At 35.8% G+C, this 24,866-nt stretch overlaps 1 protein-coding gene across 1 annotated transcript in view; it reads left to right on the top strand.

The window, feature by feature from the left end:
* The first annotated feature begins 10,429 nt into the window (after window positions 1-10,429).
* Window positions 10,430-24,866, top strand: part of LOC135220897 (trichohyalin-like) — a 256,724-nt gene continuing 242,287 nt past the window's right edge. The window contains exon 1 of the mRNA XM_064258510.1: window positions 10,430-11,176. Coding sequence (XP_064114580.1) covers window positions 11,077-11,176 — 100 coding nt within the window. The 5' untranslated portion in view covers window positions 10,430-11,076. The remainder of the gene's footprint in view (window positions 11,177-24,866) is intronic.

Consider the following 24,866-nt stretch of genomic DNA (forward strand, 5'->3'; position numbering starts at 1 on the left):
TAAATATCTATAAAATATTTGAAGTTTCCCTTCTTATTTTCCATAATATGTCCTATATTGTGTGTTTTACTGTAACAATCGACATGAACTTTACCTCTCCATACCAACCCACTGGGAAAGAACCGTTCCCATGAAACGTCATCTTATACACCAGCTCAGCTGAGTCATCGACGACGACTTATAAATGAAAGTCGTTAATGTTGGGATAGAATGAAGGTGATTTATTCACATAGGTATTTAAGTAGAAACGTAATGAACAATGTTAATTTTAAAAAGAGACCAATCAAATTACTGATAGACATGGGCGGTAACAGGGTCCCTTCAAAAGGTTTTGGAGTAAAGGTGGGTGACGGTGGAGGCAAAACTTGCAATGCATCATTGGTGGGGGGCCCCGGTGGGGAATAATGATTAAACCAGCTCTCATTTATAGAAGTATTTCGTGAATGTCTGAATATAAATGAATAGATGCATGTAGGTTTTCAAACCAGTTAATTGGGTAATGTATATGGAATACGAAGGATCAGAAGAGAATTACGGAAGCTCAGGGTTGAAAATGTTGCTATAGACGAAAGGATATATTAGCATTTGTTCATGTGATCACCTAGAAAAAAATGAAAAGCATTTGGCTGGTGAAGTGTGCTATCAGAAATTCTAGGAGGAAGGAGTACTGGGAGACTGAAAATATCAGCTATAGATGGGTGCTAGAACTATCAGAATAGAGTTGTGGCCTTACCATAATAACCAGGACGCATCAGAAAGTGTACAAAACTGGAGGTGAACAGTACAATGTCTACGGAGTGGACTTGTGTATTGCTGAACATTTCTGTACAGGTGGTTTATCTTTGATTCAACCCCTCTCTATGAGGGGCGTCATCGAATCTCCAAAAGTGGTGGGGTGTGTTGGGGGCATTCTGAAAATTATACGGTTAATATTGGCAAGCGAGGCGAACCTGTACAGCTCATGAACATGATTTGGTGTATCTTAATGCCATAAAAATATGAATAAATGGATGATGTTAAGTGAAAAGGGTGATTGATTTATCAATATTAGTCAGTCAACAAGTTTATAAGTCTACAATTCTGTGACATTATCAATATACAGTTCCACTTAACTCTGTTGAGATTATGATCAGTATTTAATATTACAAACTTTTAAGGTACTTATAAGTAATAAGGATGAAAATAAACTTACTATTTTATGGTGCAGTATATTATAGGATTTCTAGGACCCCATTGAGTGTCTAAAATAATTGGTCCTGTAACAAGAAAAGCCTTTTACTCCCATGTAGGTTTTAATATCTAAGGTTAGGGATGGTAGCAGAAAAATCCCAGAAAAGTTGGTTAGACTGGTCGAGATGATATATCAAAGAAAGAGCACAAAAGTAATAACAGCAGTTGGGGAAACAGAAAACTTTGAAGTTAGTGATGGATTACACCGGGGGGCCAGCATTAAGCCCATTTTTGTTTATGCTGGTCATGGGCGTGTTAGGTGAATAGACCAGGAATGAAGAGCCGTGGGAGTTGTTGTACGCTGGTGATCTGGTGTTACTGCCGAAAATGAGGAAGACCTACAGAGAAGGATTGGAAAGTGGCAGGAGTCTTGAGAGAGGGGTGGCTTAAAGGTGAATGTGAATAAATAGAGGTTTTGGTGCGCAGTAGGGGAGATGGAGGTAGAATAGTAATGCAAGAAAGAAGAGGTTCGGTTATAAAACAAGTGGAAAAGTTTAAATACTTAGGATCTACCTTATAAGCCAAGAGGGAGGATGTGAGGCTGAAGTTGACTGTAGGATAAAAGCTGCATTGGGGAAGTGGAGAGAAGAGCTAGAATAGTATATGATAAGAAAATGCCAATCAAGCTGGAAGTCAAGATCTATAGCATAGTGATGAGAACAGTGTTAATGTATGGATGGGAAACGGTCTCTTAGAAGAAAAGAGTAAAGCTTGAGAGAACTGAGATGAGAACGCTGAGGTTGATTATGTGAATATCACTGCTTGAGAGATTCGAAAATGGCGAAATGAGAAGGGCAGCCTTAGTAAAGATTACAGAAGTAATAAGAGAGTCACAATTGAGATGGCATGGGCTTGTGTTGAGGAAGGATGATGAGGAGAGAGTGAAGAGGGCTTGGGAGGAACTTGTTAGAGGAAGAAGATCAAGAGGGAGACAGAAAATTAGATGGCGAGATAAAGTGAAGAAAGATATGGAGAGAAGAGGTTTGGTGGAGGATGCCTCTGATAGAAAGCAGCAGGGATAACGGTGGGATAGAAGAAGAAGGAAAAGTTATGGATGGTGTCAAAAGAGGTAGAAAATAAGTGAATGACAAGAATCAGAATGTACTGCTTGTGACAGTACCACTGGAAAAGCAAGAGAAAGTATAGAAGGGGACAATACTGAGTGAATTGACTGTTGAATGTATGAAATGAGGATTTTGCAAACAATAACATAGTTGAATGAGAACAGAAGTAGTGGTGGAGGATAGAGATACATGGAGGAAATTCATCTGTGGGCACCCCTTCGAGGATTAAAATATTTTTGCATTCGATAAAGAAACTTCTTAAATGCAGGAAAAATGATAATAAGCTCACAGGCAGCTGCTGCAAGCCGACTTCATATGTAAACAATGGGATACGTCAGTCAAACTCTAAATCATTAAATCTGACCACGAACCTGACGAAAAATTACATAATTTATTTTTGTATTATCTTAATAGTTTATATTTGTTTATGTTAAGTGTATATATCTTAATATCTTATATTATTAATAACCTCATTTCCAGCATTTGTTATATAAAACTTTGGGGGGAAAGTAGGGGGATGACAAATGATATGTTGTCCCATGTCCCCCCATCCCCCCGCAGATGACGCCCATGCTCCCTATTTGAGGGAGAATTCTAACTGATATGCTGATCTTTAGAAACATTGTATGCAAATGGGTTCTCAAGAAAAAATCGAAGATTATTTTCTGAGTGTCAAGACAGTGTGGATTTGACAATGGAGATGGAGTACGTCATATAAATCTCAGAATATCTTGCAATATTGTGTATATAGCCGGCTGAGTTTGTAAGTCCTGAAAAAATACCTTCTCTGGAGTGGAAACTGAGGGAAACATACAAGAAAAGACACCGGAAACTGCTAACGAGGAAATTTCACTTCCCGTGGAAGCTACCATAGAAGATGAATGTTTCTTCATGGATCCCAGCTTAAAAGTCTCGTAGAGACAAGGGTATCCAAAAAATTTTGAGTAAGTCGAGAATTTAAAAGCAATGGTTTGCTCTAGGAAAAAGGGTAAATCACAACAGTCACTACCAGATTCAAACTATTAGCTGCTTCTTACAGCTGCACTGAAATTTTTACTCCATACTGTGTTCAGCCACCACTCAACATTTAAAAGGAAATATTCTTGTTGACTATAGTATTGTGAACCACTCGATGGAAGGAGAGGTCCCAGAACTTCTAAGAAGACCCTCCTTCACTCGGAGCTGATGGCAGTCGCGCTTGGCACTGAAATGAGATGCTAGAAAAAGACAACAATAATTGTAAGCAAAGATTCGTTCAGTTTTGTAACGATAATACAGCAATTCGAGTAAGTCTAAATTTGAATTACGATGATAATGTATTAAGTGCATTTTGTTGCCCAGCAATTTCATGTATTGTGATGGTAAAATGTGGAGTTCGTTGACCACAGACTTTCTTTCACACAGAAAACACAAATATACGAATGCATAATGCGTCTTATAAAGCAAGATTAAATAAAGATGTTCTTGACTGAACCTCTCAATGAACCGGGGGATATCTTTCGAAGGGAAACCGCCAATCCCCTGATTACCCTGAACAGTGTTAGGCTTCGGGATTCTGTTCCTGCCTCGTATAATCTTTCCTAGGGGAAGAAAGGTCTACCTCGGTGGTTCTCAAGCTTTTTTGGCCCATGCACTCGTTCACCATATGTCAGAATGTCATTTCCCTCCACCCTTTTCAAAATTGTCTGCCTCAAAAGGTGCATTCCAAATAATATGCAACAAAATACCAACACAAAGACACAAGCTAGCGGAGAGAAAGTCCGGCGTGATTTCTCAGTAGTGCTGACCGATGCATACTGTGTTTTGTGCAGTCCTAGAGCTAGTTTGAGCCTGCCAATCTGTTGTCATAAATAAATAAATTCCCACCTGAAACTCTGAAATTCTTCCCTAGGGAGGACTTCCCCCTGGTTGAGAATCACTGATCTATCTTATCCTTCTCATTTTTCTCACTAGGTCTTAGCATATGGTTGTTGTCCCACTGAATTTTAGGATTTTGAAATTACTTTTCAACCTGCAAGAAGCATGTAATCAAAATGAAGAATTTTAAGCTTTGTTAGGTCTTTTACGTTTTACCCCGTTGGATTGTGGAACAGTCTCCCTTGACGATGCTGTGCAATTAGGAACTCATAAGTCGAAGTGGAGATCCAATGTAATGCTACCCGATGACATTTATTGTATTTTATTAGTGTATTTACATTTCTATCCACTTATTTTTTTTTATTTAACAATTTATATTTTTTCTAATAACTGATCTCTGCGTCAGTAACTTAGAGGTTGTGACGCCAGTTTTAGTAGTCATTAATCAATCAATCTATCTTTTTTGTGTTTACTGTTATCTTTTGAGCCCCCTGTAGACTTGTTCCATATGAATTATGATTTATTTTCTGAATAATAATAATAATAATAATAATAATAATAATAATAATAATAATAATAATAATAATAATAATAATAATAATAATAATAATAATAATAATATATGTTCAAAGAACGATAGATGGAAATAATATCTCTCACATATGTAGGAAGTGCAATACGAAAAATGAAACCATAAGCCACATAACAAGCAAATGTCCGGCACTTGCACAGGACCAGTACAAAAAGAGGCATGATTCAGTGGCAAAAGCCCTCCACTGGAGCCTGTGCAAGAAACACCAGCTACCTTGCAGTAATAAGTGGTACGAGCCCCAAACCTGAAGGAGTGATAGAAAACGATCAGGCAAAGATCCAGAGTTGAAGAGAAAGAAATGGAAACAATGGATAAGTATCAAGACCTGAAAATAGAAATAAGAAGGATATGGGATATGCCAGTGGAAACTGTACCCTTAATCATAGGAACACTAGGCACGATCCCAAGATCCCTGAAAAGGAATCTAGAAAAACTAGAGGCTGAAGTAGCTCCAGGACTCATGCAGAAGAGAGTGATCCTAGAAACGGCGCATATAGTAAGAAAAGTGATGGACTCCTAAGGAGGCAGGATGCAACCCGGAACCCCACACTATGAATACCACCCAGTCGAATTGGAGGACTGTGATAGAAAGAAAAAAAAAATAATATTAATATAATGAAAGGAGACCTCTTACAAACAGGTATTACTGAAAGATATTGCTGCATCATCTGCACAATAATAATAATAATAATAATAATAATAATAATAATAATAATAATAATAATAATAATAATAATAATAATAATAATAATAATAATAATAATAATAGTTTTTGGCAATATGTATGAGAAGAAAACTCTACGGAAGATAACAGCGTTTTCACCGTGTGTGGTTATGAATGAATGAGTGGGAAATACAGAGATCATGAAACTCGATATTTTATGAACTTTTTTGTGGATATTTCCAAACCACACCGATAATGTGTTACGTCAAGGTTACGTTTTAACGCATTATGACCTCTGAGAGAGAGAGAGAGAGAGAGAGAGAGAGAGAGAGAGAGAGAGAGAGAGAGAGAGAGAGAGAGAGAGTTTTACAGTATACTCAAGCTATAACGCATTGTAACCTCTAATCTTTTTGCTAATTGAATGAAGAGAGAGAGAGAGAGAGAGAGAGAGAGAGAGAGAGAGAGAGAGAGAGAGAGAGAGAGAGAGCTCCTAGTGTTATTTGACAAGTCAACTCTCCATAAAATAACAAGACTAAAGCCTGTACAAACAAAGGCAAAAAGAAACCAGTCCTTTACCCTTTTTTCTAGTTATTTTCTTTTCACTGGAGAAAGAACAGTATTTTTTTTATGCTAATTTGTAGACTTTGCAGTATCAATCGATTGACTGGCGCCATTCTGTCTCTGCACCTGCTTCCAGTTCATTTACTTCAGTTCCAGATGCTATCTTTGGGAGCGGTTAGACTGGGGTATTTACACACACATATGCACTACACACATACATATATACATATGCATATATATATATATATATATATATGTAGTATATACGAGTAAATATAGATACGTGTATATATATATATATATATATATATATATATATATATATATATATATATCTCACAGTATACGCGCAAGTTTAGTAGAAAGCGACTGCCACAGGAATTTATACGTATATACTCACACACAAACATGCACACACATACACGCACACACACACATACACACACACACACACACACACACACACACACATATATATATATATATATATATATATATATATATATATATACGTGTGTGTGTGTGTGCAAATAAATTCATCATCATACGATTTTCTGAGACCAGGGTATTAATGCTCTCTGAAAACCATTCCTTATAGCTAATAAATATATACAGACGCACACACACGCACGTCCACATATATATAATATATATATATCTATATATATATATATATATATACTATATATATTGTGACGAAGTGGCGTAGAGTATCTGGGTCTGGATACCATTAATACTTGGGGGGGAATGGGCAAGAGTATCTGGGTCTGGATACCATTAATACTTGGTGCATGAAATAGTCAAAGATCTGTGTCTGGACACCATTAATATTTGTTAACCCAAATTGCCAAGTATCTGGTTACTACACTTACCATTTGTACTTGTTAGTACAAGAGACCCTTTTATTCCTGGGTCTGGGATACCCTTTGTACTTAGGGCACAGTTCGTTCAAGTACCTGGTTGTTACTTACCTCACTACAGACAGACACCTGACCCTTCATCACAAATACTAAACGACTGAATACTCTAAAGGTAAGAGTGATCCCTTTTTTCCAACTGAACAGTCAAGAAAACAATCAGTCTAAGTTCATTAAAATATATGTGAGGTAATCTTAATTAAAGGGCATCACTCGTGCAAATTCAAATTTAACTATTTCCCTGATTTTGTTTTATTTGTGGGAAACGTCACAATTATCACTCTATATTTCTACCTAAACAAAATAAAATATAGCTTAATACTGGGGTTGGAGTAAAATGCTCATATAAACTTTAAATACAAAAATTTATTTCTAAATTCAAAATTTATAAGTGAAATTCACAATCTCAGGGAAATTGTTATTACTTGAAAACAAAAGTTTAATTAATTCTTGAATTAATTATTAAGCAAAATTAAATCAAAGTTTATCAAGAGAATTAATTAAATTAAATCATAAAGCAATATTTAAATTTGAAATTAAATTTAATTAAATGCAAGTTAATTCACAAGTGTAAGATTCAAAATGTGCACAATAGAATATTATTCAAACTAATTAAACAAAATAAAGACAATGCAGAAAAACATAATGCATAATATGAAAACAATTAAAGCATTGACAGTACAAACATTAAGCATATAAAAAAAATGGGATATGTCAAAAGAACAAAGCAAAAGATAAATGTTTAGAAATGATAAAACCCAGAAGTGCACTTCAAAACATTTGTAAACATACCTTATACACAGCTGCCGCTTCAATCAAAAGGCCTGTTACAATTTTACACTTTTTCACTATTTTCTTGGGCGCCTTCACAGATTTAACAGAAATAATACTATGTTCAGATTCCACAAACAACACATATATTACTAAGAATTACATAAAAATGAGTGACCAGCTCGTTACATTAAGTTACTGAAACAGCCTCGCAACCGAGCGAGCGAGAGAGAGAGATTTTGAGAGAGAGAGAGAGAGACTATAACGCACGCCGCTCGCCTCAAAGCGAAATAATAAGGTTCTCTCACCCCATAAGCGTATGGGCAATTAGTATCTAGTTCAAGACAAAAACATATTACGTCAACTCTATAGGGGTACCTAATTGACAAGACCTCTTTGACTGCGTTCACATATGTCTATGAATAAGGCTCCCTTGTTCCTTCACAGGCTCGACCGCGATGTGTTTACATTGATAAAAAAAATCAGCTTACCTCAGGCATTCTCAAAGTGCAAAAACACCCTCTTCAAATGGCTTATGAGCTTTCACTCTCTCTGTGTTATGGTACTTAAAAATGAAAAGTGGGATTACTTAGCACATGTTATCTTTAAATTTGGGAAATCTGAACATACCAAAACACACATTTCATAACATGATACAAAGGCTCCGATGTGAATCAATCATATTACCACAATTATAATTGCATTCCAAACTTACATTATAAGAATATATATATATATATATATATATATTTATATATATATATATATATAATATATATATATATATACATGTACACGTGCGTGTGTGCGTCCGTCTGTATATATTTAATAGCTATAAGGAATGGTTTCAGAGAGCATTAATACCCTGGTCTCAGAGGGTCGTATGATGATGAATTTATTTGCACTATATATATGCTTTGTCACACGGGGTGCAGCTTACTACAATCAGCTAACAACCAGGTACGTTGTTCGGGTTCTATTAGTAGTAAACGCTGAGCCACAGGAACCACAGATTATCAGAAGAGAGAGAGAGAGAGAGAGAGAGAGAGAGAGAGAGAGAGATCGTTTATCCATTTGCTCTAGGTAACAGCAGTGAACGGGCATAAATCATTCCCGCCTAACGTCTAATGAGACAAAGAGCTCAGACAGTCCCTAGGAATCGATGGAGGTGAGAACCAAGCAACTGTAATTTGCCAGCGGGACGGCTGAACCTGTCGGTGGGTCTGCTACTCTTACTCAAGACTTTCTCCGCAATACTTTCCTTGCCATACTGCTTACCTAGATAGAATGCATTTATACATCATTCCTTTGCATCTTCACTAAATTCGTCTGATCATTTTATAGTATGTTGATTAAACGCCCTAACGAGTCAATTAGTCTTATAAATCTGGCCTCGTGTTACTGCCACTTGTAGTATCACCTGGGCTCATAACTGTATGATTATATTCGATAACGCTCCTGCCTGCGGTGTGGTAAGACATATTGGCTCTGCTGGGAGGAACCGAAACATCAGTCTATATTTCTAACGATCATGTGGAAATGGACGAGTCCGTGACATTCAAACAGCGGGCCTATTATTATTAGCGTTGTGTCGGAAGTATCGGTTGGAAGTGGATGGGCACTACTCACTCTCCAGCAGTATTGATCTTTGTCGAGTTCCATGCTGTTGGCTTCAGACATTCCCGATTTGCGTCTACACCGGCCCTTTAGAAGCTGCTGCTCCAACGAGACACTGAAATCGTACAAAAGGAGATATTTCCCCCTAAATTGGGATGCCTAATTTTACGCTAACTAAATTTCGCCGAACAATAAACATGCTAGGTTGTAACGTCATCACACTTTGTGGGGAATGTTGGGCTTTCGGGGAATGTAAGACTAGGGTCTTAGATTGCATAAAGAGAGCACCCACGTCCATAGGCACACACTCATGCAATATATATATATATATATATATATATATATATATATATATATATATATATATATATATACTGCAAAGACCTGTAGGGTGGCAACCAAATACCCTTATCTAACCCAGACCCGACTAAGAGGAGAGAGAGAGAGAGAGAGAGAGAGAGAGAGAGCATGGTTGAATGGTTGAAAAAGCCAACAATCACAACAAACTTCATAGTTAACTTTATTTACTTATCAATCTGAACATAAAGTTATATGAAAATATATGTTCACACACACACACACACACACACACACACACATATATATATATATATATATATATATAAATATATATTATATTTATATATATTTATTACCATTATTTATAAAATATATATATATATAGATATATATATATACATTATATATACATATATATATATATATATATATATATATATATATATATATATATATATATATATATGTGTGTGTGTGTGTGTGTGTGTGTATGTATATGTATAAACATACATACATACAGTTATATGTACGTATGTTTATACTCTGGCTTGTATTAGTTCGATTATCCTATGGATGTGAAATGGCTCTGTATGTGTCTGTGCAATGGAAAGTTGATTGTTTATGCATAAATGCCCTTCAGCCGGCGTTGCATTGTAGAAGCACACGAAACTTGAGTAAAATGATGGCTGAGAAGGACGTCCATTTCGTATGTCTTGTTTATGAGGCACATAACAAAGAGAAATGTAATGGCTTTAACCTCTTGTTGTTTCATTGCCCCTCCCCTGTTGCATTTGCAGGGTGGGTGGGTGGCAGGCTTGCCTTCGTTGGCAACCCTGCTTCTCTGGTGGTCGTCGTGAGTGAGTCAGTAGCGGTGAGTGAAGAGAACACGCGCATTCACACTCAGCTGAATTCCAATTCTGCAGGAGATTATGTGTACCTTCTCTCTCGTCATTAACCCTTCGTCAAGGTTGTCGATAGATTGCCGTTCATATTTTCAGTGAAATTCTCCAGATAAGAACGAAGAGGCAACCTTCCAGATCAGTCTATGAATTGTTAAAGTGACACGTTTGCCTTAGAACACAACAGACGTGCCTGATGACTTAGTTTGTCTGTGCCTCGAGCCGAAGGTATGTCGTTGCCAGTGCCAGTGTGGGATATGGATCGTCGATCGGTGGAGGTGGCTGCTCGCTGACGTATTAATATTATCATTCCCGAATTAAAGGTGGAATAGGCAAGGCAGTAGTGTACAGAGCCATTGGATCCTGCAATTGTATCGGTGACAGGATTCGCTTGGAACACATGGCAGCTAATTGGTGAATATTGGTTCTTCTGGCTCATGAAAGAAGAGGAAAACAGATAGAAAGATGTTTGTTGTGTGTGACCGATTGATTGCTCGATTCAAGCCGTAAAATTTGTGCAGGGTATCAATGCAGTGTTGAGGTGGAATTACCCCGAAATTTATTTGTTGTGTTATATGTGTCAAAGTATGCCAGAGCGCAATCTATGAAAGTGTTAAGTGTGAGTTCGTATGTTCGTCAGCTTAAATGCCATTCGCCAAAGGATGCCATCACACAACAAGATGCTTCACAACACTATTTGGAAGGTAAGTTAGCTATATTGACCTTTCTCTCGCTCTCCCTCTCTTTCTCTCGCGTTAATGGATAAGTGATCAACATGGACACATATATACATACACACATGTATATATAGATATATATATATATATATATATATATATATATATATATATATATATATATATTATATCGGCGTGTGTACGCGTGTGTGTGCGCTTTTGTTAGCGTGTTTGTGTCCATAAGCAGGTATGATTTTCTCCATGTGTTCGTCGGCACTCACCGCACCTGTGCACTTATGCATCTCCACACACACACACACACACACACACACACACACACACACACACACACACACACATATATATATATATATATATATATATATTATATACATATATATATATTTGTATGTATGTATGTATGCATGTATGTATGTGTATAAATTGTGTGAATAAGCTGTTGCTACAAATTACAGCTGGCCAGGAAGGCCACGTTAACCCATTAACAAATGATTACAGAAAATTTTTAATAAGGGAAGGTGTTGCTGCGTGAGTTCTATACTATATATATATATATATATATATATATATATATATATATATACTATGTATGTATGTATAAAGACATGCGTTTTATATATCAATATAAAGTATATATGGACCGAATGGTTACCAAAGAATTAACAAACTAGGTACAGTTAACGAAATGAATTGGGTAATTGCAGGGAAAAGGCAAGAGCGAAAAAGCAGCAATTTCACGTCGTTTTCTAGGTTTCACAAATATTTTTGCCCTCTAATAGCACCATTACATTCGCCCGTATAGTATGTATGTACTATCTATGAATATGTATGTGTTCATAGGCCTATCCTTGAGGGTAAAGAGTGGTGTATGGAGAAAGATGTGTCGGTATGGAACAATTCATACACTTTTACTGCTCAGGTAGAGTGTTGTGAATATTTCTCTAAGTTTGAAATTAATTAATTTAAAAAATTATATTCAGTGTTCGCTAGTTAACAGCGTTCTGTTTATTTTATAATGTATTCTTTGTTGCTCCATGTGCTGTGCTTCATTTTATCTTTTGTAGTTTTCTTTCACGTAATTAATTATGCTCCCTTTCCATATGCCTTTAAACGCTTTACTCTGTATTATAGAAACTTGGATATGTCAGATTTTTTTTCTACGATAACGGCCAATTTTCAAATTACCATATCGACGACTGTCTCTTCTAGTTTATTAGTGTGTATACCCATGTTTGCTTTCGAAAAGCTTGTTCAGACATCCCGGTTGAATTTAGCACCGTTGTGATTTCAAACCTGTTAGTTTGTTTGTACGTTAGTCTATTGCCATGGCAACTAAAAAAAAAAAAAGATAATTTGGTTGGAGTTAGGGACTTTCGAACTAAAATAACTCAGCGTTGTATACTGTCGCCTGGGAGTTATGAATAAAGAAAACGGCGGTTGAATGCATCAGAAGACTTGAACTTTGAGGGGTAACAAGTGATTTTATCACTAATAAACAAAATTATCCAGAGCCACTTGGTGGAGTCCTTTGCGATGCCGGAAGTTTACTCACTGTTAGAGCCTTCATTTTGAATCTGTTTACACTGCTCTGATAATAATGCGGCATGTTGCATGTACGTAAATATGAAATATTTGCAACACCAAGAAAAATTAACTTAAGAAGTTGTTCGTTTAAACTTTTATCTCGTTAGCATCATAAGACATAAACACAAAACTTTTAGTATTCGCACTTTTCAGTATTTGCAAGACATTCCTTTTATTTGATGGGTATTTTCTATAAATACACAGCTATAAGCGAATCTGTATATAACAGTGCACATGATGATGAACTCGTGGACTTGTGATGGCTGTATGCCATTCAAGTTACCCGAAATAATACCTGACGATGACTTAGCCTATCTCTGTTGTCTGGGTGCAATAAGAGTGGCCGTGGGTATTTGTTTGCAACATCATCCCATTTGCAATACGAATTTATACGGAATCTACTCACTGATAGATTATGCCCTTGGAGAGAAAATAATTGCTTTGGAATTATATATAATTATATATAAAACCTTAAAAAAATCACAGTAGATGCATGTGACTTCTGTATAGTAGAGCGATTACCGCAGGAAATTGATAAGTAGAAGGTCAGTACCTTCTGCCGGTCACTTTTCCGTGGTATTCGCTTATTATATACATATATATATATATATATATATATATATATATATATATATATATATATAGTATATATATACTATATTATATATATATAATACACACACCCCAATGGTTGGTATGTATGTCCGTATTGTCCATCTAGCATATATATGGGGATTTATACCACTATTTATCAGTCCTGGGTTAGTGGCTCGAAAATAGAGTCGAAACCGGTCGGAACTTACACTCAGTTTCTTATTTTTATACTTGTGGTGGTGTGTAGTAGGGAGTTCATGAGTTAATGTCTATATATTAATTATCTATATTATCTATAGGGATTAATATTAGGGTATATATATATATATAATTAGAATATACAATACATATACATGCTATTAGGGCATATTTCTCACTGAATTCCGATGCCCACGCGGAGTTCACTATTTTAAGACACCACCCGCCTAATCTTATAAGTTCTCTTTATCTTCAATGCCAAAACTCTGAGGGGAAAGACAGAGATTGTTGTGCCTTATTTTATGCCCCTATGCCTACATCTGTTTCTGTCATTCATTCATGGCATTCATCAGGGCTACAGTAGATCCAGAATGGAATTATGCTCCAGTATATACGCATATGCATTTATATATATATATATATATATATATATATATTATATATATATATATATATATATATATATTTATATTTATATCAAATCTAGAATGGAACAACTAATATATATATATATATATATATATATATATATATATATATATATATATACACACACACACACACACACACACACACACACATATAATATATATATATATATATATATATATATATATATATATATATATATATATGAAATAGAGTTTACATCTGCTTATCCGATGTCATATCTTTATAAGGGGAATCTAGGGTTTACTGGATACACATTTGGTTTACGAGGAATATTGAATTAATAACCTTGTTTTGAGAGAATTCTTTGAAACTATGCTCATTAACGCCACATAAGAATGTACTTGCAATGAACTGGAAGGATTCTGCGTTTGCACTAGGCTTTAAATAACGATTTTAAACATCTAAGCAGTCTAAGCTCAGCAGCTGCCAACGACATTCATTTTAGCCAAAGTGCTTTTATTTTTTAGTTTTCTGTTAAAACCATTGTCCGCCCTCAGATCTTGAAACCTACTGAGGCTATAGAGGCTTACAAATTGGTATGTTGATAATCCACCTTACAATCATCAAACATACCAAATTGCAGCCCTGTAGCCACAGTAGGTTTTATTTTATTTGAGGTTAAAGTTAGCCATAATCATACTTTTGGCAACGCTGTAGGTACTAACAACATAGGCCACCACCGGACCGTGGTTAGGTTTCATGGGCTGCGGCTAAGAGTTTTATGGGCCGTGGTTGAGGCCACCACCGGACAGACAACTCGGTTGCGCCGAAAAGACTTCGGCGCATTTTTTACTTTTCTCTCTGTCTCTGTCTCTCTCTCTCTCTCTCTCTCTCTCTGTTGTTTGTTTGTTTTTGTTTACAGCACCATTCATAGGTTCACCCGCCGCCGTCTTTTGTTTGTAGAAGTGCTGCCAATGCGCGACTGATGTACTCGTTGACTCTTTTTAATATTGAGGCTGCGTTGCCTCTTTGAAGAGACGTTCGCTTGCCAAACGTTTTGTTCTTTTTGTTTCCTTTCCTCCTTTTTCCTCATTTCTTCCTTGAATTGATTTTATGTAAAGAAAAGTACTGCGCTTCGCTCGATTGCTTGCACCGGACAGACGTATCCTTTTGTTCCTTTTACTGTACCTCTTTCATACTCTCTTTCTTCATCTTACTTTCCACCCTCCCCTAACACTTGATTCATAGTGCAACTGCTTTGAGTTTTTCCTCCTGTTACACCTTTCAAACCTTTTACTGTCAATTTCCGTTTCAGTGCTGAATGGCCTTAGTTGCCCTAGTACTTGGCATTATGCCTAAAACATATAGTAACCTATAAATCCGGACAGGCGTATCGGTTGGAGCGGATATGGTTATCTTTGCATGTGCATTAATTTTCATAGACATGCACATAAAGCATGCAATTTTTAATCATGCTCATTTTTGGTTTGGTTTATTATTTTGTCATTTTATTATTGTTCAGCGGTATCAAAAGCTGTTATTATTATTATTATTATTATTATTATTATTATTATTATTATTATTATTTGCTGGAAGAAGACCTTCATTAATACAGGTTTTATTTTTTCTGCACTGAAATTGGCTATTAAAACGCCAAATGGGGGATTCATGTAAAAAACGTGGTATTTGTCAAACTGAATATATTATGCAAAATGCAGTACAAATTGGATCTTAATTAACATTCAATTTGTACTTCATTTTGTATGATATATTCAGTTTGACAAATCCCATGTTTTTTTTACATGAATCCCCCATTTGGCGTTTTAATAACCAATTTGAGTACTACAGAAGGAGAGTCCGTGATATGAAGAATAGAGAAACTTCTGTACAAAACAAACGCGGCTGAAGTAGCCATTATTTTCAATAAAACCTGTATTATTATTATTATTATTATTATTATTATTATTATTATTATTATTATTATTATTATTATTATTATTATTATTATTATTATTATTATTAAATTGCTCGATCACAGTCCTCCAATTCGAGTGGGTGGTATTTATAGTGTGGGGTTCCGGGTTGCATCCTGCCTCTTTAGGAGTCCATCACTTTTCTTACTATGTGCGCCGTTTCTAGGATCACACTCTTTTGCATGAGTCCTGGAGCTACTTCAGCCTCTAGTTTTTCTAGATTCCTTTTCAGGGATCTTGGGATCGTGCCGTGCCTAGTGCTCCTATGATTATGGGTACAATTTCCACTGGCATATCCCATATTCTTCTTATTTCTATTTTCAGATCTTGATACTTATCCATTTTTTCCTTCTCTTTCTCTTCAACTCTGGTGTCCCATGGTATTGCGACATCAATGAGTGATACTTTCTTCTTGCCTTCATCAATCAACGTCACGTCTGGTCTATTTGCACGTATCACCCTACCTGTTCTGATACCATAGTCCCAGAGGATCTTTGCCTGATCGTTTTCTATCACTCCCTCAGGTTGGTGCTCGTACCACTTATTACTGCAAGGTAGCTGATGTTTCTTGCACAGTCTCCAGTGGAGGGCTTTTGCCACTGAATCATGCCTCTTTTTATTATTATTATTATTATTATTATTATTATTATTATTATTATTATTATTATTATTATTATTATTGTTCCCATGTTTTTCTCTGATTCGGTAATGATATTTCACTGATCATTCCGACACTAGCCTTATTTTGACAAGGTCACAAGTTTATGTAAATATTGAAAGTAATTGAATTTTTTTCACTATATTTGAGTATTGTTTAAAGCTTTTTTCGCCTTAACCAGCTGTTCAAGTTCAAAGGTTCATTTAAAAGTCAATCTTTCATTTCATCAGACATGAAAGTTGACTGATAGGTAACTTAGGGTTTTGGTGAGTATTTTTTTCAGAATGTGTCTGATTTTGACCATAGGATATTGCTTTATTTTTTTATTTTTTTATTTATCTATTTTTTTGCTTGAAGTGGTGGAACATATTATTAGTTACTGCTGGTTTTTTTCGGAGTTGTTTCCCCTTAGACTCATTTTTCAAGGTCACAGCTCAATTGAAAATTCAAAGATTTTTTTCAGAGCTCGAAAAAACTTGGCCTATCTTCAACGCCCGTAGGGGTGTAGTGCCATTATTGTACCTCATACGGTGCACTGTAGGCATTACTTAAGGTTCTTTGCAGCGTGCTTTCGACCTCTGGCTGCAACCCCTTTCGTCCTTTTACTGTAACCCCGTTCATATTATCTCTTCCATCTTGTCATCCACCCTCTCATAACAATTATTTCTTAGTGCAACAGCGAGGTTTTCATTCTTCTACACCTTTCAAACCAACCTGCTCTCGATTTCCTTTCCAGCGTTGAATGACCTCAAAGGTCCCAGTGCTTGGCCTTTGGCCTAAATTCAATTGGCCCGTCTTCAAGTTCATGGGTCAGTTAAATACTAGCTATAGGTCGGCCGTTTCCACTAGATATCGGAAACATGATAATGGGAGGTTCATTATCTTCAGATTCCTCGTCAGTTTTCAGTTATTTCCCCCATTTGTTTTCATCACACACTCATAATCATTTCATCAAATCTTACTTATTTTGCCGTTCGCTTTCATCGGTTTTTATTTATTTCACTATGTTTTTTCATCAGTTACTTATCTCATCAGTTTAGACTTATCATTTTTTCAGCGTTTGCTTAATTCATAAGTTTTTACTTATATAATTTTTTTATACATAAGTTTTTACTTATGTAAAACCATCAGCTTAGACTTATCATTTTTTCAGCATTTACTTAATTCATAAGTTTTTACTTATAGATTTTTTTGATACATAAGTTTTTACTTATGTAACCATTTTTTTCATCAGTTTATATTGATGTCGCCAGTTTTTTTATCAGTTACTTATTTCATAAATTTTTACTTATTTTGCAACTTATTTCATCAGCTTTTACTTATTTCATAATCTTTTCGTCGGTTATTTAATTAATGAATTTTTATACTTTCATAACTTTTTCATCCGTTAATTAATTCATGTTTTTCCGTATTTCACCATTTCTTTCATCAGTTGCATGTTTCATAGTTTTTTTTTTTTTACTTATTTCAGCAGTTTTCTCATCAGCTTTCACTTATTTTACAAGTTTCTTCAGAAGTTACCTATTTCGTCAGGTTCTTTATCCTTACTTCTTTAATCAGATTCTTCACCAGTTACTTATTTCATGTGTTTCTTCATCGGTTACTTATTTCATCAGCTTCTTCATCAGTTACTTCTTTCATCAGCTTCTTATCCAGTTACTTATTTCATCAGGTTCTTTATCAGTTACTTATTTCATCAGTTTCTTCACCAGTTACTTCTTTCATCAGCTTCTTCACCAGTTACTTATTTCATCAGGTTCTTTATCAGTTACTTATTTCATCAGTTTCTTCACCAGTTACTTCTTTCATCAGCTTCTTCACCAGTTACTTATTTCATCGGGTTCTTTATCAGTTACTTATTTCATCTGGTTCTTCACCAGTTATTTTATCAGGTTCTTTATCAGTTACTTATTTCACCAGTTTCTTCAACAGTTACCCATTTCCCCAGGCTCTTTATCAGTCACTTCTTTCATTAGTTTCCTTATCAATTACCGATTTCACAAGTTTTTACTTATTTCTCCCTCTCCAGTGAACTGAAATCCCTTAGTTCTTAGATGCTCCAATTCCAGTATCCCTGTGAGTTACTTGTTACTCGTATTGTTTATTATTCCGACCAACAAAATATGTATTGTAATGTAAGAGTTCAAAAAGTCTTCCGCCGCACTGACTGCATTCAAGCTCAGTTGCATCATGTTGCGTGGTTTTGTTGTCGAATGGCGGTATTTGTTCGTCAGAATCGATATACTTAAAATGGAGTTATTGTTGTCGTTGCTTTTATGGTTGCTGTTGTTAGTACTGTCAGTGGTATTGTTATTGTAGACAACTTCAAGTGTTGCCAATATATGTATTTATTGTTTTTCCTCGGCTTATTTAGCTTAGATGAGGATTTACTAATCAGGCTAACACCAGTGGGGTGATTGATTTTCAGATTGTGTATTTCTGAGCCGATATGTTAATCGTGCAGGCTATTATTGCCTCTCTCTCTCTCTCTCTCTCTCTCTCTCTCTCTCCTCTCTCTCTCTCCTTTTATACAGAAAACTTTTTTGCAGATCTCTGACAAATGTACCGAGAGTAACTGACAGTGCCAAGACATCATTTATGCATCTTTATGTAACCATCAAGCGCACTATATGTTTTGTCTTCAATTGCATCCTAATCTAAAATTGCACCCTAATTCAAAATAAAGCTACAATTCGTTACTTACATAGCAATATATTCATTAAAGTCACCGAAGCGAGAAGCTTTTGAAACTTTTAATGAGAAGTAAAAATCAAATAATTAAACCGAGTCGCCGTATCCTAAAACTCCTGCAATGTGCAATGCATTATTTAGCCTTCCAAATGTCATGACACAGGAATATCTGTTGCTAATTCAGGATATGGATTCAACAGTTCAGTCTTACCTAGAGAGGATTAAGTTATTAATCATCTTGTTTAATCTTCGTCTTTGAAGTCTGCAACGTCATTTTTGTTCTAAAAGTAGCATAGGTCTTATAACTATAAATATTTGTGTAGAATAGAATATAAAATTTAGGCCAAAGGCCAACCGCTGGGATCCATGAGGCTATTCAGCGCTGAAGGAAAAATTGAGAGTCGAAAGGTTTGACAGGTGTAACGGGATGAAAATATCTCAGTTGCACTATGAGACAATTGTTAGGAGAGGGTGGATAGCAAGGTGGAAGCGCCTCAGTGGCGTGATCGGTATGGTCTTGACCTGCCACCTCGGTGGCCACGAGTTCGATTCTCGGGCATTCCATCGAGGTGCTAGAGATGTGTATTTCTGGTGATAGAAGTTCACTCTCGACGTGCTTCGGAAGTCACGTAAAGCCGTTGGTCCCGTTGCTAAATAACCACTGGTTCCACGCAACTTAAAAACACCATACAGACAGATAGCAAGGTGGAAGAAAGAGAATATGAATGGAGGTGTAGTAAAAGGAATTAAAGGGGATTGCAGCTATAGGCCACAGGGTAGCTTCAAAGAACCTTAAGTAACGCCTACAGTGCACCGGTTGAGGTGCGCTGATGGCACTACTTCCGTACGGAGTATAAACATTTGAAATTTTACGGAACCTGGAACTGTACTGTGATACACGAAGCTGCACTTAAACCTTCGTAGGTAAACTTCTGGAATCCGCCCATATGGTTCCTCACTGCGCAAATTTCGTATGTAAAGCAAATTGCAATAATGATCTTGCTTTTTGTTACCTTATAATTACGTCCAGTTACCTTCGTTCGAGAACTTTCAAGACTTCATGGCATTGCTTGACATTTGTAAAGCCACTGAAAAGGTCTGTTGCGAAGCAGTGTTGGCTTGAAGAAACTTCCTCATATGGTTTCACTCCTTCCCCACTCGACATCAACAACTTCCGGTTTGATAATTCTGCCTTTCCTAGATGCCATTTTATATTCTGCTCCTTTTCCTAATGCAGCTGGTGTCCTGGGGGATTCTTTCTCCCACCTGACCCCACATCTCTCTCTCTCTCTCTCCTCTCTCTCTCTCTCTCTCTCTCTCTCTCTATCTCTTCTCTCTCTCTCTCTCGTCTCTCTCGGTCTCATCTCTTCCTCCTACCTCTCTCTCTCTCTCTCCAAAGCCCAGACCCACCTGCTTTTTCAACTGAGAATTTGAATTCCAGCCTTCATTGCATTCATGCATTTTTTCAACTGTCCTCCGAGGTCTGTTTTCTGTCTAGTTTAATCCTCTGTAAAACCATTAACCTGGGAGTCTTGACTGTGACCTGTTTTTGTTTGTGTTAACAAAACCTTGTACGTTTGTTTTCATCACTTTATCGAGTATTAAATAGTAAATGTTTGTAATAGTATGACAGTCGGAGAATGTAAAGTAGGCTTTAAATGAGACTTTGGCAAATGCTGTTCATTAACAAGTGATTTGTTATTATTATTATTATTATTATTATTATTATTATTATTATTATTATTATTATTATTATTATTATTATTATTATTGGCGCACAGTACATATTAGTAAGGTAAAATGGTTCAAGATATGAAATATATTCAGAGATTTGATATAACTGTAGATAGTTAAACAATTCAAAAGGGATATTCGTGGTCACCTTGTTTAGAACAGGTTTTAGGACTTCACTAAAAGATCCTGCAATTCTAATTTCAAACAGATATCTTCCTTTGAACACAGTGGGTAATTATTCTCAGTTTAACTAAGTTTAACGGTTGACGCCTTTTTCGCATGTTGTTGGTTTTGTTGTTCGATGCTGCTGTTCTTGTTGGGGTAGTAGGAAAGCCCTATGGAAAAGCCTAAAAAGGTCGGATAAAGGTGTTTCGCGTTGACTTAAAGATACAGGAATTTTAGGATAGGATATTTATGATTTATGTATGACAATAAAAATGTTTTCATTTCCGTTGGTGAAACAAGGCGCTATTTGACTGTAGATTTAAGCACGCGCCGAGTAACATGGAGGTCGGATCTGGATCACTTTTTTTTTTTTTTTTTTTTTTTTTTTTCTCCGTAGCTTTTCCCGCCTATTCCTGCAGTGTGGAACCTACTGGTAAATCCTAAATAGAAGTTACAGCAAACTGCACATTTAAACACTGGAACTATTTCAGAGCACCAGTTGGAGTGGGTCTTATATATGTGCTGGAAAATGTTTTTCACCTTGAAATCCTTTTAGGTAGTTATTCGCACATTACTCTGAAGGAAATGTAAGTCTATTTTCCTCTACAATTGCTCTCCTTGATAATCTCCTTTAGATAGTTTTTTTCCTACGATCTTGATGATGGTTCTTAATTTTATGAAGTCGTTAAAACTCTTTTTAACTGAACTTCATGTATTCTTTTTAATTAGCCAGTACTCAAGAAGAAAGTTCGTGAATATCACATTTCTATATCGAAACCAACGTATGTTTCAGAAATTCTCGATGCCTTCTATAAGAAAGTGGAAAATGCGAAGAGTTTGAAACGAAACTATAGAAAACATAAGAAAAAAAAAAAAATAGGGCCTACTCATGTAAGCTTTATTTCGGTATTCTCCTTTGTTGTCGTTCTCTTTCTTTTCTAATTAAACTGTTGGTTATATATGTATTAAATCAATAATACACATGGAGGCGCACTCACACGCATTATTATAATTTATATTATATATAGATCTAATGTATATCATATATATTATATATCTAATATATATATAATATATATATATACTTTTACTCTCTTAGGTCATGATACCAAGATATGAAACTCACAGCAGGATCAAGACCACAGTGTTTCATAGTATACCATCGCTGCTAACACAAACACAAACATACATACATACATACATCTACATACATACATACATACATACATACATACATATATATATATATATATATATATATATATATATATATATATATATGTATGTATGTATGTATGTAGTATGTATGTATGTATGTTTGTGTTTGTGTTAGCAGCGATGGTATACTATGAAACACTGTGGTCTTGATCCTGCTGTGAGTTTCATATCTTGGTATCATGACCTAAGAGAGTAAAAGTATTAAAGGGGACGAGTAGCTGATCTGTAGACCGCAGACAAATAAAACAGATGCCCGAAGGCTGGATGAAACCAAGAAGCGCCTCAGTGGCGTGGTTGGTATGGTGTTGGCGTCCCACCTCGATTGGTCGCGGGTTCGATTCTCGGCCATTCCATTGAGGAGCGAGAGGTGTATTTCTGGTGGAAGAAGTTCACTCTCGACGTGGTTCGGAAGTCGCGTAAAGCCGTTGGTCCCGTTGCTGAATAACTACTGGTTCCATGCAACGTAAAAGCACCATACAAAAAAAAAAAAAAAAAAAAAACAGTGAAGAACTGAAGGATAATTTTGGATTTGCGATTGAAGTTTGAAAATAAAGGAAAATACCCACATAGCAATCATTTACCTAGAGGATTCTTATGTATGAAACGAATAGAGATGCAGAGTAGAAGGTAAAAAAAATATGTAGAGAGAGGATGGTAGATTCTTCAGAGCACGGAAGAGTCTTGCATGATATAGATGAAGCTCTAGTAAGAAGGCATGGGCTGGTGAGAAAGGGGTGTTGGTCTAGTTTGGTATAGGATTACATTTCCAACAAAAGTGTAGGCTATCTTTTGCGTGGCTGTTTTATATATATATATATATATATATATATATATATATATATATATATATATATACACACACACAATATATATATGTATATATATATATATATATATATATATATATATATATATATATATATATACGTGTGTGTGTGTGTCTGTGTCTGTGTGTGCATGGGATGGTCTAGTTTGATATTAAATTATATATACAACAATTGAGTATCTTTTTGTAGCTCTTCTTTATATGTATGTATATATATGAACACAGATTATATATATATGTATATATATATATATATATATATATATATATATACCTATATATATATATATATATATATATATATATATATATATATATATATATATATATATATATATTTGCCCACGAAATGGTGGAAAAGGTAAGGCGAGATAGTAGGAAAATAGCCAATATATTGTGAGTGAATGATGTTTTCCGATGATTGAGTGTTGATTGACGGTAAAGAGGAGATGCTGAGACTGGTAAAAAAAAAAAAAAAAAAAAAAAAATCGGCAAGTGTGTGCAGTAGGAGGCAATTAAAAGTAAATGTCAGGAAGAGGAAGGCTGAAAATGAATGGATGCTAAGAAATGAAAATAGACGATTCATGCTAAGTGATCATTCTTGCGATGGATCTTCTTCTTCTACTTCATCTTCTAATTCTTCTTCTTCTTCCCCACCGTTATCCCTACACTAAGGGGTTGGTTGCCTGATGTGCCTTTCCTTACAACATCATGCATGGTTTATTATTTGGCAAAGGGGCTTTTACGACCGCATGCCCTTGCTGTCATCAACTACAGTTATTGGCGGTGGGCCTCGCCTTTGACTGAAAAGTCCACCTGCAAGGCCGCAGTTTTCACTGTTATTGGGGATGGGCCTAGCCTTTTACTTAAAAGGAAGACTGCAAGGCAGCAGCTGTCCTTTTAGTCGCCTTTTACGACACGCAGGAACTACGGTGGTAGTATTCTTACATCCCCACCACAGGGTGGTATTCTTGCGATGGATGATGGGATTAATTACTCAAGAAAGGACTCACAGGATGGTGGGAAAGAAAAAGGCAGTAAGACCTGTGAAAAGGGTGCGCTTTTGAACGCACTACTAAGATCTGGAGAAGCCCAAATTGACATATTTTAAAGATGGTTGAGCCAACTTTGCTTTCCGTAACTTTTAAGTTGCGAAAAGATTGGTCAGAGCGTTTTGTCTGGGTCGATAATGCCTGTATAATTAGGATATTTTATGAAGTACGTTTGTATGAACACGATCAATGCAGATGACCAAATGATTCGGTGCAATTGTATTGAAAAGGGAGCTGGTTGCTATTGATGAAATTACTGTATGCAGGAAGTGGTGGTTCTCTTTTGCTCTTTTTTTATCTTTCTCGAATTTTCTTTTTTTTTTCTCTCAAATTTTCTCTCTTTTGCTCTCTTTCGTCCCTCTCTCTCCCTTTTTTTTTTTTGTTTTTTGCTTTTTTCTCGAATTTTCTCTTTTTGATTTTTTTAGTTTTTCTCGAATAATCTCTTTTTCCGTTTTAATGTTGCTTTTTTCTTAGAATTTTCTTTTTTTCTCTCTCTCTCGACCCCGCTCAGTGTTTACTCATAAGCTTCTTCCCTGATTCAATCATTCGATAGGAAGCGTGACAGTCACTGCTGCTGTTTGTATAGGTATGAATTCCTTCGAATATCAGA

Source organism: Macrobrachium nipponense, chromosome 2 (genome assembly GCF_015104395.2).
Source record: "Macrobrachium nipponense isolate FS-2020 chromosome 2, ASM1510439v2, whole genome shotgun sequence".
NCBI classification, from domain to species: domain Eukaryota; kingdom Metazoa; phylum Arthropoda; class Malacostraca; order Decapoda; family Palaemonidae; genus Macrobrachium; species Macrobrachium nipponense.